General features: G+C 41.8%; 1 protein-coding gene across 1 annotated transcript; it reads left to right on the top strand.

Moving 5' to 3' along the window:
* Window positions 1-9002: 9002 nt before the first annotated feature.
* Window positions 9003-15465, top strand: TUBA1B (tubulin alpha 1b). The gene is made up of 4 exons (XM_082246155.1): window positions 9003-9162; window positions 12325-12547; window positions 12632-12780; window positions 14296-15465. The coding sequence occupies exons 1-4, from the start codon at window positions 9160-9162 to the stop codon at window positions 15274-15276; spliced, it is 1356 nt and encodes a 451-aa protein (XP_082102281.1). The 5' UTR covers window positions 9003-9159; the 3' UTR covers window positions 15277-15465.
* The last annotated feature ends 800 nt before the right edge of the window (window positions 15466-16265 follow it).

The raw sequence follows: 16265 nt of genomic DNA, 5'->3' as shown, positions 1-16265 counted from the left end.
AGAAGAGAGCTGTGTCTGTCAATGAACAAAAGACAAATGAAGATTAGTGCCGGTGTAACGTTAGAAAACCATATCCCGTGAGAAATCCATACCCACGTCACTTCCTGTCAGGAAAAGCTGAGCAGCGTAGCAGTGCGCATGCTCACAGCCCAGGATACGTCATTGAACAGCTGAGGAGCTGACAAGTGCGCATGCACGGAGGGTATGGATTTTTCACGGTAGTGTGTGTAACGTTACACTTGCGGCGGTTACATTAAAACAGCTGGGCTGCAGCATGAGTCATCTCCGCTTCTATCCCTGTCACTTCCCTGATCTCGGCTAATAAATGTAAAAGTGGCGGCGGGTGTATGAAATCTAAATGACGGAGATCTCGGCTCCGTGATCCGCTTTTATATTTATTAGCCGAGATCAGGGAAGTGACAGGGATAGGAGCGGAGATGACTCATGTTGCAGACGAGCTGTTTTAATGTAACCGCCGCAAGTGTAACGTTACACACACTACCGTGATAAATCCATACCCTCCGAGCATGTGCACTTGTCAGCCCCTCAGCTGTTCAATGACGTAGGTGCTGACGTAGTTACACCGGAAGTGACGAGGGTATGGATTTTTTACGGGTATGGTTTTTTCACGGAACACCGGAAGAAAGATTTGAGGGGATGAAGACTTGCACTGGGATGAGAGATTTCTGGGGTTGGTGAAGACCACAGGGGAGGAGATTTGGGAGGGGATTGTGTTGAGAGGGTGGATTTTGGAGGACAAAGATTTTAGCATAGTAAAGGGGTTTTCAACAGAAGGAAGATTTTTGCTTGCACTCTCTTGACCTCTGCACTTTGTCTGTTATACACCCCTAACCCCCTCACGTTTATACTGCCCTACTAAATCAGCTAAAATTCAAGCCATGGGTGGCCCCGTCAGCACCACCTGGCTTGAAAAACTGTGATCTTAAAATCAAAGGTGTTGGGTGGAAAATGCTCAGCTGAATAGTGACTGTAACCAATCCGGGCAGAATGACAGCCGCAGAAACAGCAACGATCAGAATACAATAGCTAGGCAGGGGAGATACCTACCATCTATGCTGTTTAGTGTGGATGGGGAAATCCACTAAGTGCTTCTAAAGGTAGAAGGTTCTCTGCATTAGGGTAAAAAACTCTTCTAAATCCAGCTCCACCCCCCCCCCCCCCTTATACTTACCTGGGCCTGATCTCAATCCACAAGAGCAGTGGTACTCTCCCTCTTCATAAGCTCAGACTAAGCAGCAAAGGGTTGCTTTGTTGGGCACTTGGCAGGGGGAGAACCCAAAAGCGCTGGCAGGGGACTGGAGAAAAGGAGGATCGTGGCTGATCTGTAGAAAACCAATGCACAGAACAGGTAAGTATGGGATGTTTATTTAAAAAAAAAGAGGAACCTTTACAATCACTTTAATTTTCCTGGTTAATCCCATGTGACTAAATGGAGGAAAGAACTCAAATATGTATGGCCAGCCTAACCCTTCCACATTCACATTTTCTGTTTGAATAATTTTTAATGAAATTATTTTTTCTGCACAGTACAATATTGAGCGGCAAACAATCCTTGCCATGCTCGAATCGTTAAACAATTTCTGTCATAAGGATCAAAAGGGAGAGGGGAGTAAAGCTGGGGGGTGGGGGAGGGGAGAAGCATAATCGCGACATAACACATTCGCATTTTCAGGAAGATTTTAGCACACATTTCTCAGGTTTTCGAAGCAAGATTGGTTGCTCTAGCTATTCATCCTGCTCAAAATATCTAAAGGACAAAGATATTTTTTCCTCACTAAAATGAGCACAGATGAATTAATCTCTGCTTGTATTACAGCCAGTTACCATAGATACATTCCTGTGCTAGCATGGCTAATGTGGATACACATTGCTGGAATGACACACCATTCTGCTGTATTGGAAGCATCCAGCATCTGTTTTGCTGTAAAATGCAGGATGTGATGAACCAAGCTCTGTATATAGGAAAATCCCCCGGGCAGACATATAATCATTAATAACATATTGTCCTAATGTACAGATTTGTATTCTGCCTGTGAGATGTGTGGGGGTACAGGTTATTTTCCATGGATTCCCGAGTCTTCTGACCCTGAAAGAACCAATCCACCTCCCCATGTATACTGTCTATAGAATCTGTCATCTGTGATCGCCGGTGGTACACATAGGAGAACTCCGATCACACTATGGCGGTGTATACCCCTCCCTGTTAAGGGTCTTATCAGGGGCGGCTAATGGCCGCTTTTTCCGCTTCCGAGCATGGAAGCTGGCGGGGTGGATGACTCGGATGTGGAGACTGCAGGGCGGATCCTGCGTCTGTCTGTACCCTGGGCCCGTGCCAAGAAGGAGGATGCCGCAGTGTGTGTCACCCTGAGCCGAGCCGCTCCATCCAGCGGGCAATGACGGGTTAACCAGCCGCTGACATCATCACCACCCCGGGCTGAGCGATCTTCCTCCACACATCAGCCATGGGGGATCGATCGTCTGTCCGCACTGCACACCTTCCCAACTAGGACACCCACTTATGTGTATAGCACACAGCCAGGATTCTTCATTATTATATGTATATCCTACACTGTGTATACACAGCCAGCACCCCCTTATAGATCACATCAACAATGTATACATCACACAATGCCCCGATCTCCTATATCTATATATGACATTTATACATCACACAATGCCCGGATCTCCTATATATATCTATAGATGACATATATACATCACACAATGCCTGGATCTCCTATATATATATATCTATAGATGACATATATACATCACACAATGCCTGGATCTCCTATATCTATCTATAGACTACATATATACATCACACAATGCCCGGATTTCCTATATCTATCTATAGATGACATCCATAGATCAAAAAATGCCCGGATTTCCTACATTTATCTATAGATGACATCACACAATGCCCAGATCTCCTATATCTATCTACAGATGACATATATACATCACACAATACCCGGATCATGACATATATACATCACACAATGCCCGGATCTCCTATATCTATCTATAAATGACATCTATACAACACACAATGCTTGGATCTTCTATATCTATCTATAGCTGACATCTATACATCACACAATGCCTGGATCTCCTATATCTATCTATAGATGACATATATACATCACACAATGCCTGGATCTCCTATATCTATCTATAGATGACATATATACATCACACAATGCCTGGATCTCTATATCTATCTATAGATGACATATATACATCACACAATGCCTGGATCTCCTATATCTATCTATAGATGACATCTATACATAACACACTGCCTGTCCTGTGCTCAGATCTCACTACACACCGAGATCACATCATGTAGACGTATGCAGCACATTGATGAAGGAATATTACACTTTTATTTTAGGTGTCTGCTCTCATATTGTAATATATAAATCCTGTATAATAATATAACATTCAGGAGAGGTATAGATGTCATGGATATTAGATGTTCTATGACATGTATAGATAACATACTGTCTGTATAATGACATATGAGTTGCATAAAGGACATGAGAAATATAGATGACATAAGATATGTCTAGAGGACACAGGAAGTACAGATAACAGGATATGAGAAGCATCCATGACCATGACATTAATAATATAAAAGGAGATTTATAGAAGATAGGGGGCATATAGATGATATATGATATGTATAAAGGATACAAGCTGTGACATACACGTATAGACGTGGAAATTAGAGATGACATATGATGTATAGATGACATATGTTATGAGATGCGTATCTGACACATATGTATTTATATGGGAATCATAGAGGACATATAATATGAGATGTGTAGAGTAAAGGGGAAGTATATGTGACATACGATGTGAGCTGTATAGAGGATATGTATGTGACACACTCACCGGCCACTTTATTAGGTACACCTTTCTAGTACAGGGTTTGACCCCCCCCCCCCTCCTTTTGCCTTCAAAACATGTGGCATAGATTCAACAAGGTGTTGGAAATATTCCTCAGAGATTTTGGTCCATATTGACATGATAGCATCATGCAGTTGCTGCAGATTTTTCGGCTGCACATCCATGATGTGAATCTCCTGTTCCACCACATCCCAAATGTGCTCTATTGGATTGAGATGTGGTGACTGTGGAGTACAGTGACCTCATTGTCATGTTCAAGAAACCAGTGGTGAGATGATTTGAGCTTTGTGACATGGTGCATTATCCTGCTGGAAGGAGCCATCAGAAGATGGGTACACTGTAGTCATAAAGGGATGGACATGGTCAGCAACAATACTCAGGCAGGCCATGGTGTTTAAACGATAGTCAATTGGTACTAACGGGCCCAAAGTGTGCCAAGAACATATCCCCCATACCATTACACCACCACCAGCCTGAATGGTTGATACAAGGCAGGATGGATCCATGCTTTCACGTTATTTACGCCAAATTCTGACCCTACCATCTGAAATCAAGACTCATCAGACCAGGCAACGTTTTTCCAATCTTCTTTCAATTGTAGCCTCAGTTTCCGGTTCTTAGCTGACAGAAGTGGAGCCCGGTATGTTCTTCTGCTGCTGTAGTCCATCTGCTTCAAGGTTCAATCTGTTGTGCATTCAGAGATGGTATTCTGCAGACCGTGGTTGTAACAAGTGGTTATTGGAGTCACTGTTGCCTTTCTATCATCTCAATCCAGTCTGCCCATTCTCCTCTGACATCAACAAGGCATTTTCCACCACACAACTGCCGCTCACTGGATATGTTCTCTTTTTTGGACCATTTTCTATGAATTCTAGAGATTGATGTGCGTGAAAATCATAGTAGATCAGCAGTTTTCAAAATACTTAGACCAGCCTGTCTGGCACCAACAACTGTGCCACATTCAAAGTCACTTAAATCCTCTTTCTTCCCCATTCTGATGCTCAGCGTGAACTTCAGCAAGTCATCTTCACCATCTCCAGATTCCTAAATGCATTGAGTTGCTGCCATGTGATTGGCTGATTCGCAATTTGTGTTACCAAGCAATTGAACAGGTGTACCTAATAAAGCAGCCGGCGAGTGTGTGATGTATATAGCGAAATGGGATGTAAAGATGACATATGATATGTATAGAGCTGCCTTTTTCAACTAGGGTTCCCTGGCATGATGGGGTGCCTTGAAGTTTTTTTTCAGGGGTGCCTTGGCAAAATGCCTAGAAATTGGTCAAAAATGTTATACAAGCCAGTGGTTGGATCAAGCCTGCCTTTTCGTTTCATAAAACCAAGGGTTTTCATTATGCACCATTACGACTTTCTAGACACTGGCATTCTAACAACCATAGACATCATTAGTTAATAAGGAGGATGTCTGTTGCCTCCACAGCATCCTTGTTTGACCCTCCTGTGCCCCTCTTCCTCAGCACTGGGGTGACATTACCTGACTGATGAAGAGAAAATGAGCGAGAAGAGAAACATTGGAATACTTGTCAGTACCAGTGTGCAAAACTGGATTTGCTTTTGGAAGACTAAATCACCTCCAACGTTGGGTTGTCCTCCATGTGGATGTTGCTGAATTATGTAAAGCTAGTTTTTTACATTTTAGAATCGAGACTGTGCATATTTTTAAAGGGTGCCTTGAGATTGTCTATATTTTTGAATGATGCTTCGACTAAAAAAAGGATGAGAAACACTGGTATAGAGGATAGGAGATGTATGGCCTATTATATGATCTGTACAGAGAATATGGGATGTATAGATGACATGCAGAGAATATAGAATGTATAAATGACAGATGTATAGAGAATACAAAATGTATAGATTACATATGTATATAGAATTCAGAATGTATAGATGACATGTGTAAAGAGAATACAGAATGTATAGATGACATCCATAGAGGATATGATATGTATAGAGAATATAGAATGTATAGATGGCATGTATAGAGGATAGGATATGTATAGAGAATATAGAATGTATAAATGACAGATGTATATAGAATGTATAGATGACATATGTATAGAGGATTGTAAATGTATATATGACATACATATAGAGGATAGATGTATAAATGACATATATGTATAGAAGATATTGTATGTATAGATGACTTATGATATGTATACAGGATAGGGAATGTATAGAAAATAGGAGATGTATAGATGGCATATGATTAGAGGATATTGTATGTATATATGACCTATGATATCTATATATAGATATATATCTAGATATAGATATCTGACATATGATATGTATAGAGAATATAGAATGTAAAAGTGACATATATGTACAGATGATATATATATATATAGAATATAGAATGTACAGAGCACATATGATATGTATAGATAGAGGATGTATAGATGATATGTATAGAGAATATAGAATGTATAGGTGACATATGTATAGATAGGAGATGTATAGATTACATATGCATATAGGATAGAAGATGTATAGATGACATATGTATAGATAGGAGATGTATAGATAACATTTGCATAGAGGATAGAAGATGTATAGATGACATATGTATAGAGGATAGAAGATGTATAGATGACATATGTATAGAGGATAGAAGATGTATAGATGACATATGTATAGAGGATAGAAGATGTATAGATGACATATGTATAGATAGGAGATGTATAGATTACATATGCATAGAGGATAGAAGATGTATAGTATGTCATCTATACATCTTCTATCCTCTATGCATATGTAATCTATACATCTCCTATCTATACATATGTCATCTATACATCTTCTATTCTATATGCATATGTAATAGAGGATATGGGATGTATAGATGACATATGTATAGAGAATATAGAATGTATAGATGGCCTATGATATGTATAGAAGATATATAGATGACATATGTATAGAGAATTTAGAGGATGTATCGATGACCTATGATATGTATAGAGGATAGATGTATAGATGACAGATGTATAGAGAATATAGAGGATGTATAGAGGATAGGAGATGTAGAGAGGATATGGGATGTATAGAGAATATAGAATGTATAGATGACCTATGATATGTATAGAGAATAGGAGATGAATAGAGAATATGGGGTGTAGAGATGACATATGTATAGAAAATATAGAATGTATAGATGGCCTATGATATGCATAGAGGATATATAGATGACATATGTATAGAGAATATAGAATGTATAGATGACCTATGATATGTACAGGGGATAGTTGATGAATAGAGTATATGGGGTGTGTAGAGAATATAGAGAATGTATAGATGACCTATGATATGTATAGAGGATAGGAGATGAATAGAGGATATGGGGTGTATAGATGACATATGTATAGAGAATATAGATGGCCTATGATATGTATAGAGGATATGAGATGAATAGAGGATATGAGGTGTATAGATGACATATGTATAGAGAATATATAGATGACCTATGATATGTATAGAGGATAGGAGATGAATAAAGGATATGGGGTGTATAGATGGTATATGTATAGAGAATATATAGATGACCTATGATATGTATAGAGGATATGAGATGAATAGAGGATATGGGGTGTATAGATGACATATGTATAGGGGATATAGATGACCTATGATATGTATAGAGGATAGGAGATGAATAAAGGATATGGGGTGTATAGATGGCATATGTATAGAGAATATAGATGACCTATGATATGTATAGAGGATATGAGATGAATAGAGGATATGAGGTGTATAGATGACATATGTATAGAGAATATATAGATGACCTATGATATGTATAGAGGATATGAGATGAATAGAGGATATGGGGTGTATAGATGACATATGTATAGGGGATATAGATGACCTATGATATGTATAGAGGATAGGAGATGAATAAAGGATATGGGGTGTATAGATGGCATATGTATAGAGAATATAGATGACCTATGATATGTATAGAGGATATGAGATGAATAGAGGATATGAGGTGTATAGATGACATATGTATAGAGAATATATAGATGACCTATGATATGTATAGAGGATATGAGATGAATAGAGGATATGGGGTGTATAGATGACATATGTATAGGGGATATAGATGACCTATGATATGTATAGAGGATAGGAGATGAATAAAGGATATGGGGTGTATAGATGGCATATGTATAGAGAATATAGATGACCTATGATATGTATAGAGGATATGAGATGAATAGAGGATATGAGGTGTATAGATGACATATGTATAGAGAATATATAGATGACCTATGATATGTATAGAGGATATGAGATGAATAGAGGATATGGGGTGTATAGATGACATATGTACAGGGGATATAGATGACCTATGATATGTATAGAGGATAGGAGATGAATAAAGGATATGGGGTGTATAGATGGCATATGTATAGAGAATATAGATGACCTATGATATGTATAGAGGATATGAGATGAATAGAGGATATGAGGTGTATAGATGACATATGTATAGAGAATATAGAGGATGTATAGATGACCTATGATATGTATAGAGGATATGAGATGAATAGAGGATTTGGGGTGTATGGAGAATGTATTGAGGATAGGGGCTGTGTATTCCGCTTTCTCCTGACGCCTGCTATGAGGAGAGAATAGTGATAAGTAGGCCAAAGTGCGCATTTGCAGGCCTAACCCCCGGACGCCATGTTGCGGTAAGTCCCCGGTAGGTATATTTCCCTCTATTCTATATCTTGTGAGGTAAATGTGACATCGTATTAGTCCCTATGCAGCTCCGTGTCACTCTATTCCCCCACTCTGAGCCAGGTACAGGTGTCTGCCCTCTCCACAACACCCGATAGGAACAATAACCCGCGGCTGAGTGTGCGCTCCGGGTGTCGGTCTGTATGAGGCGCAGCCGCCGCTCTCCATCCAGTATAGAAGACGCCGCCATATTGTCGCATGAGGCGGTAGTGAGAGCAGACATGAGCTCCCGCCTCCCATTCATACACATCACTCCAAGCTTCCGTCCAATCAACGCCCCGCTGCACAACATTAACATAATATATGTCTACGTCACCGCCAAGCCTATAAAAGGGGACCTCCGCATCTCCTCTCCTCATTCTGTTACTTACATCCACTCGTAGCTGCTGGATAAAGTAACGCCATTTTTTTTATTTTTTAATCCTTACTCTTCGCGGACTCCTCATCCTCAATCATGGTGAGTGTGGTGAGAGGATGCTGTGTGTGTGCGGTGCCGCCCTATTGATGCGGCAACCCCCCCCCCCCCAGTGTGTGTGGCTTCTTCATCATAGCCGTGATTGAGGGCAGCGCTAATCAGCGGCCGCGCGCACAGTACCAACGGGTCTTCCCGCGCTGGGGATGGGTGGGCGCGTGCTCGGCTGATACAGGGAGGGGGTCCTTCTTCCGGGACTCTGCATTGATGGAAGGTCCTCTAGGATAAGATGAAGGGTGGTCACACCATCCTCAGGGGGGCGCTGTAGGACCAGCCAGGGTTGGGCTGGTATAATGGGATAGCTTGGAGTGGTTAGGATGAGTGTACTGGTCCCCTCCCTCTTTTCACTGGGATTTAATATATTTCTAGCTTAGCATGGCTATCACTCTACTGGGCTGTGATGTTACATTGTGATCACACCTTCATTGATCAGCAGATCATCTATGACCGCATTTCTCTACCTATTTACCACAGAGGAACCCTTGGAATCATTCTGAAGGTTCTTCTATTGGTGACTAGGGGTTCCTTGAGGTGTGGCCAACTGACCTCTGATCGGATTGTGCCTGTATAGTTCCAGATCTAAAGCCATCGGAATGACTGCAAGGACGCACCCCAGAAGAGGTAAGATTAGTCCATTAGGGGTTGTTGGGAAAATGCCCCTATATTTGTGGTGGTAAGTGGACAGAATGCCCTCCTTACAGGGGTGGCCAGAATGACGTCCTTGCAGTCATTCCGATGGCTTTAGATCTGGAACTATACAGGCACGATCCGATCAGAGGTCAGTTGGCCACACCTCAAGGAACCCCTAGTCACCTGTAGAGGAACCCTATGGCCACACCTCAAGGAACCCCTAGTCACCTGTAGAGGAACCCTATGGCCACACCTCAAGGAACCCCTAGTCACCTATAGAGGAACCCTATGTCCACACCTCAAGGTGCCCCTAGTCACCTATAGAGGAACCCTATGGCCACACCTCAAGGTGCCCCTAGTCACCTATAGAGGAACCCTGGGTATAGAATGGCCGATCTATGATGATGTTACTGGAGATGATCCTGTGTGTAGAGGATGTGGTACTTTAGCCAAAGGGGAACTTCCAACACCCCACCCCCACTTTGTTTTTCTTTAGTTTCCTTGGTTATCTTCAGAAACAATTGAGTAATGTACGCTATACCTTCTTTATTTGCACTAACGTACATTGTTTCAGGACAAGCTTTCGGTATGTGCCCCCTTCTTCAAGGTCCAAGCAGTACTTTATCTTCTGAGCTAAATTAGTACTGGTTGGACCTTGAAGAGGGGCGATACACCTCAAAAGCTTGTCCTAAAAAATTGTATGTTGGTGCAAAATAAAAGAAGAATCACGGACAGTACACAATTGTTTTTGTCGCAAGGGCACTAATACGGCTACAAGCACCACAAGCTGGGTTAACTTCAGAACCCAACGTTGTCCTGCCCTAATCAACCACACGTTGGGTTGTCCACCCCATTGTTGAGAGCCGGCTTTCTTGTTCAGGGTTCTTGTAGCCAGTCCTTTGATGATGCATGCAAAGCCTCCTAGGACGCATGACTCGGGTATTCCAGGAGGCTCTGGGGACATCAGGTGGTAAGCATAGACTGGGCTTTACAAAAAAAAAATGGGATTAGCAATATCAAAATGAGAAGCAGTAGTCCTCAATGTTTGAATGTCTGCCTAAATTCTGCCTTCTACCATTGTGTCTTTTGCCCCTAACAGCATGTGATGCATATACCAATGTGTTCTATATAGCCCCTGAAGCCTTCTAGTATGTGTGATACCAGTAACCCAGGAGGCTTTGGGCAGCTGGGGATGGCAGGCAGAAGCTCAGACTGAGCTCTTAAACAAGGTACAAATAATTAGGCTTCATTCACATGTCAGCGTTGTGATCGCGGGCAGAATCACCACGATCCGGAAATCATTGCAAATCGCGAGACGCCTGCGCATTGCCCGTGATTTGCAATAGCACCCCAAAGGCTGTGTGATGTTGCCGCAATTTGTGTCTGCCGAATCGCGGTAACATCGCGCAAAAAAATTGCGGGACGCATGAAGCCCCAAAGAAGCTCTTGTACCTTTTTTGGGCGTCATGCGTCCCGCAATTTTTTTGCGCTATGTTACCGCGATTCGGCAGACGCAAATTGCGGCAACATCACACAGCCTTTGGGGTGCTATTGCAAATCACGGGCAATGCACAGGCGTCTCGCGATTTGCAATGATTTCCGGATCGCGGGCAGAAACGCGGTGATTCTGCCCGCGATCGCAATGCTGACATGTGAATGAAGCCTTAGATGTGCAGTTTCATCAAAGGAAGGAGAAGGTATCTTCAATGTCGTCTACTTATGGTTTTTCTACTGTTGTGTCTTCTGCCCCTAACAGCAGGTAATGCATGCAGAATGTGTTCTACGTAGCCCCGAAGCCTCCTAGGATGTCTGACATAGGAAACCCAGGAGGCTTTGGGCAGCTAGGGGTGCCAGACAAAGAAGCTCAGTCTTGGCTGTTCAATAAAAAAAATCTGCAAAGGAAGGGAGGAGTAGTAGTCTTCAAAGGGGTAAAGGTTTGCTTTAATTAGTCTTTCTACAGTTGTGTCTTCTGCCCCTAACAGCATGTGTTGAGACTGCAGCTAGATCACATAGTGGATGCGAAGAGGCACTGGTTTAGGATTTAGAATGATGCTGAGACAGACAACAGCTGCTGGGTGGAGCAAACCAGTTCAGTAAACTGAGTACTTGTGAAGAAACTGATCCATCACAAAGGATAATCCTGATTCATTTGAAAGCCTCTTGCAGATGTTCCTCTTTCGTGACCAGGCGGATAATAAAGTGTGGGGGTGGAAGCTGCTTGTGGGCTCCTTTATGGAAACGTGGAAGTAACGTCAGCTGACTGCAGTGGGTGTGATTAGCCGTCATACTGCTTTTGAACATTCAGACCTGCTGAAGCAGCTAGCATTACACTGTGTCAGTGATGTGTCTCAACTAAGATATTTTTAGGAAATAAAATTTAAATTGCTCAGCAGCATTCCCTACACACATTTCATAGTAAGATTTCTAGACGCAGGTTTTAAAAGTAATGTGAAGCACTTTACAGCCTATGGCCACTAACTATTTTTATTTTATTTTTTTTTCTCTTCATGTTTGCAGCGTGAGTGCATCTCTATACACGTTGGTCAGGCTGGTGTACAGATTGGTAATGCCTGCTGGGAATTGTACTGCCTGGAACATGGCATCCAGCCTGATGGGCAGATGCCCAGTGACAAGACCATTGGAGGAGGGGACGATTCCTTCAACACCTTCTTCAGCGAGACCGGAGCTGGCAAACATGTCCCTAGGGCTGTCTTTGTGGACTTGGAGCCAACAGTCATTGGTAAGTTCTGATTGAGGATAATTTTCTTTCTTCAAATATCTGGTCAAAACATTGCCTAATAGCCGTACCAAAATTTTATTACAGATGAAGTACGAACTGGAACATATCGTCAGTTATTCCATCCAGAACAGCTAATTACAGGCAAGGAAGATGCAGCCAATAACTATGCTCGTGGTCATTATACAATTGGCAAGGAGATAATTGACTTGGTACTGGACAGGATCCGAAAACTGGTAAGTCCAGGTCTATAGATCCGTCCATTTTAATGTCCTTCATGTGCTTGTGACTGATACAAGGATTTATATTTTTGCATATGTAATAGTAACCGTTTAAAGCCACACATTATTATGGCCCAAACATTAGTTACTGTGCATCCAGCTACATGTAGTTTGAAGATCTGTGCAACCTGCTACGGGGTCAAGTTATTCAAACAACTTTTCTCATTACTAGTATAGAGTAAATGCAACATTGTTTGGGACTCTCGTGTCTGTCACATTCTTTGTAATTCTGAGAATGAATGAATCCCTGAGATGTTATTTGTGTCTGAGCAAATGCGCCTAAAACAGATGGTCATGTAGGGAGCCAGTCTGAGATTCCTGGCTTGTTGAGCACCAACAGCCAAATATGTCCAAAGATTCCTATACAGGCAGTCCCTGGGTTACAAACAAGATAGGCTATGTAGGTTTGTTCTTAAGTTGAATTTGTATATAAGTTGGAACAGACATTTTTTACGTGTAACTCCAGCCACAAAAAATGTACTTTTTTTTTGGATAGCATAGGAAAGGGTTAACACACCTGTAAAATTTGTTTTGCTGTCTGTGCACCTCTTTATAAGATTTTACTTCACTTTTTGTCCCTGTGACAATTGGATTTTGAAAATTGTTGGTTGTGGAAACAAGGATCGGTAATAAAGCTTTAGTGGAGATGCCTATTTCTTATGGTAACTCTTACAGGAGTGAATTTCCTTTCCTAGGGGTAGATTTCCCCACTTTCTGTTGTCTCCCTCTGTAGGTATGAGTCGTATTTAAAGCGGTTGTAAACCCAAAAAAAAAAAAACCTGCAAGACAAAGGCATAATGAGCTATTATGCATTGCATACTAGCTCATTATGTATTACTTACCCTAGAACGAAGCCCTGACACGGACCCCCGGACATCGCTGCAGGCGCTGCCATGATCCCTCAGCGTCTCTTCCGGGTTCGGCGGCTCCGGCGCTCTGATCGGCCAAGGCCGCAATGACGTCAGTCCTGCGCATGGCCACTAATATCCCCCCGGACCTTCAGAGCGCATGCGCCGCTCGCGTGAGCAGCTGCATGCACTGCAAATATCTCCTAAACCGTGCCGGTTTAGGAGATATTAATTGTACCTACAGGTAAGCCTTATTATAGGCTTACCTGTAGGTAAAAGTGTCAAAAAGCAGGATACTACCGCTTTAACTCAGTGATTGCCAATAGTCCTTTAAAAAAAAAATCAGGGGAGTGCAAAGAGGCATCACTTGAATACCAGGTATCCTCATTCTATACTCTGTATTTTTATGTCAAGAGAAAGTTGTATAAAACGTTACCAGTCATGTTAGATGTTCTTCTAGTTTGGTTTCCATTAAATACGATAGGGCAGTTTGAGCAGGCTTTCTTACTGTATCATAATTGCAACGGATGCTTTCAGGGCATGTTTCAGTTAATTTAATTGTTCTTTATTACATGCAGGTGCTCGTTATTACCTGTCCTAATCTGTGAAATGTTTTCTACAGGCTGACCAGTGCACAGGTCTTCAAGGTTTCCTGGTCTTCCACAGCTTTGGTGGCGGTACTGGATCTGGCTTCACCTCTCTGCTGATGGAACGGCTCTCTGTTGATTATGGGAAGAAGTCTAAGCTGGAATTCTCCATCTATCCAGCCCCTCAGGTTTCAACAGCAGTTGTTGAGCCCTACAACTCCATCCTTACTACTCACACAACCCTGGAGCACTCTGACTGTGCTTTCATGGTGGACAATGAGGCCATCTATGATATCTGCCGTAGAAATCTAGATATTGAGCGCCCCACCTACACTAACTTGAATCGCCTTATTAGTCAGATTGTGTCATCTATTACAGCTTCTCTCCGATTTGATGGAGCCTTGAATGTAGATCTGACAGAATTCCAGACCAACTTGGTGCCCTACCCTCGTATCCACTTCCCTCTTGCCACATATGCCCCAGTTATCTCAGCTGAGAAAGCCTACCATGAACAGCTCTCTGTAGCTGAGATCACTAATGCTTGCTTTGAGCCAGCTAACCAGATGGTAAAATGTGACCCACGCCATGGTAAATACATGGCTTGCTGCTTGTTATACCGTGGTGATGTGGTTCCCAAAGATGTTAATGCTGCTATTGCCACAATCAAAACTAAGCGTAGTATCCAGTTTGTGGACTGGTGTCCTACTGGTTTTAAGGTTGGTATTAACTATCAACCACCAACTGTGGTACCAGGTGGTGATCTGGCCAAGGTACAGCGTGCTGTGTGCATGCTGAGCAACACCACTGCTATTGCAGAGGCCTGGGCTCGACTGGATCATAAGTTTGATCTTATGTATGCCAAGCGTGCCTTTGTGCATTGGTATGTGGGTGAGGGTATGGAGGAGGGTGAGTTCTCTGAAGCCCGTGAAGATATGGCTGCTCTGGAGAAGGATTATGAGGAAGTTGGTGTAGATTCAGTGGAAGGTGAGGGTGAGGAGGAAGGTGAAGAGTATTAAACCAGATCTTGTTACGTTATAAGCATGTGTTTTACCCATTCTCAGCTGTACACCGAAGCATTTTAAGCAGAAGGCCAAATCTTCAAGTTGGTATGAAAAACGACAATCTGCTTTAGTTAACTGTTACAATATGCAGTCATGTTATTCCGTATTTGTAATTGTATGAGATCTGGAATAAAATGTTTTAAAAAAAAAAAAAAAAAAAAAAAAAAATTTTGGTTTCTTCTCTAATATGATGAGATGCAATTTTCAGGTTTAACCATACATTGATTACCTGCTTGGTCTGCTTACTTTGTCGGGTATAATGGTATATGATACTGCAGGTTTGTACTATAATTGACTAGCAAGGGCACTATTTAGATGGTGTGATGGCAGCATTCAGTTTCTTTTTTAGGCTTGCTTTGTTCTATTTTCATCTAGTGATCCAGCCAGCAAGTCTGTATTTCAAAAGAACAAGCTCTCCAACAGAATGTATCCCTAACCGAGATGTGGTAATCCATTTTAACAATAGCAAGGATGCCTAAAATTATCAGCTTCCTTTATTTATGTAAAACCTTTATCCCAAAAGGAGAAAAAAACAGCTGTAACTGCTTATAAAGTATTAGCAGGAGTTTGGATTCAATTGAATAGTGTATTTACATCTGCTAGCACACTTAACACTCCATAGACTGACAATACTGCTGTCCACAGGTGCCCCCTGTGCTTTTCCATCCAAAGGGTAGGCACTCTAATACACAAGATGTGTTACTGGCCAGATCACCTGGTAAAAAAGGAAACCAATACAGCAACCACATCTAATGATTGGTAAGCTGCAATATATTACACTTTTGGCTTGAAGTTTAATATCACTTTAAATGTTTTATAAACCTTCCTACCTGCATTAAGATATGCATCGATCGATTTGTTTCATGGTATCATTTGCTGGCCTGTGTGTACAGTCAATGGCAGAGTAAATCTTCACATTCCTTTGTCATCAATTTCTGTTTGTG

Source organism: Pelophylax lessonae, assembly GCF_965119305.1.
Source record: "Pelophylax lessonae genome assembly, chromosome: 2".
NCBI classification, from domain to species: domain Eukaryota; kingdom Metazoa; phylum Chordata; class Amphibia; order Anura; family Ranidae; genus Pelophylax; species Pelophylax lessonae.
Note: the sequence above shows the minus strand (reverse complement) of the source record. Positions and strands in the feature narration are given on the sequence as shown.

Bases quoted from the DNA above. Each gene is read 5' to 3' on its own strand.
- TUBA1B (XM_082246155.1), top strand. The intron at 12,548-12,631 runs GTAAGTTCTGAT...ATTTTATTACAG, and splicing joins CTTGGAGCCAACAGTCATTG to ATGAAGTACGAACTGGAACA. The intron at 12,781-14,295 runs GTAAGTCCAGGT...TGTTTTCTACAG, and splicing joins TGGACAGGATCCGAAAACTG to GCTGACCAGTGCACAGGTCT.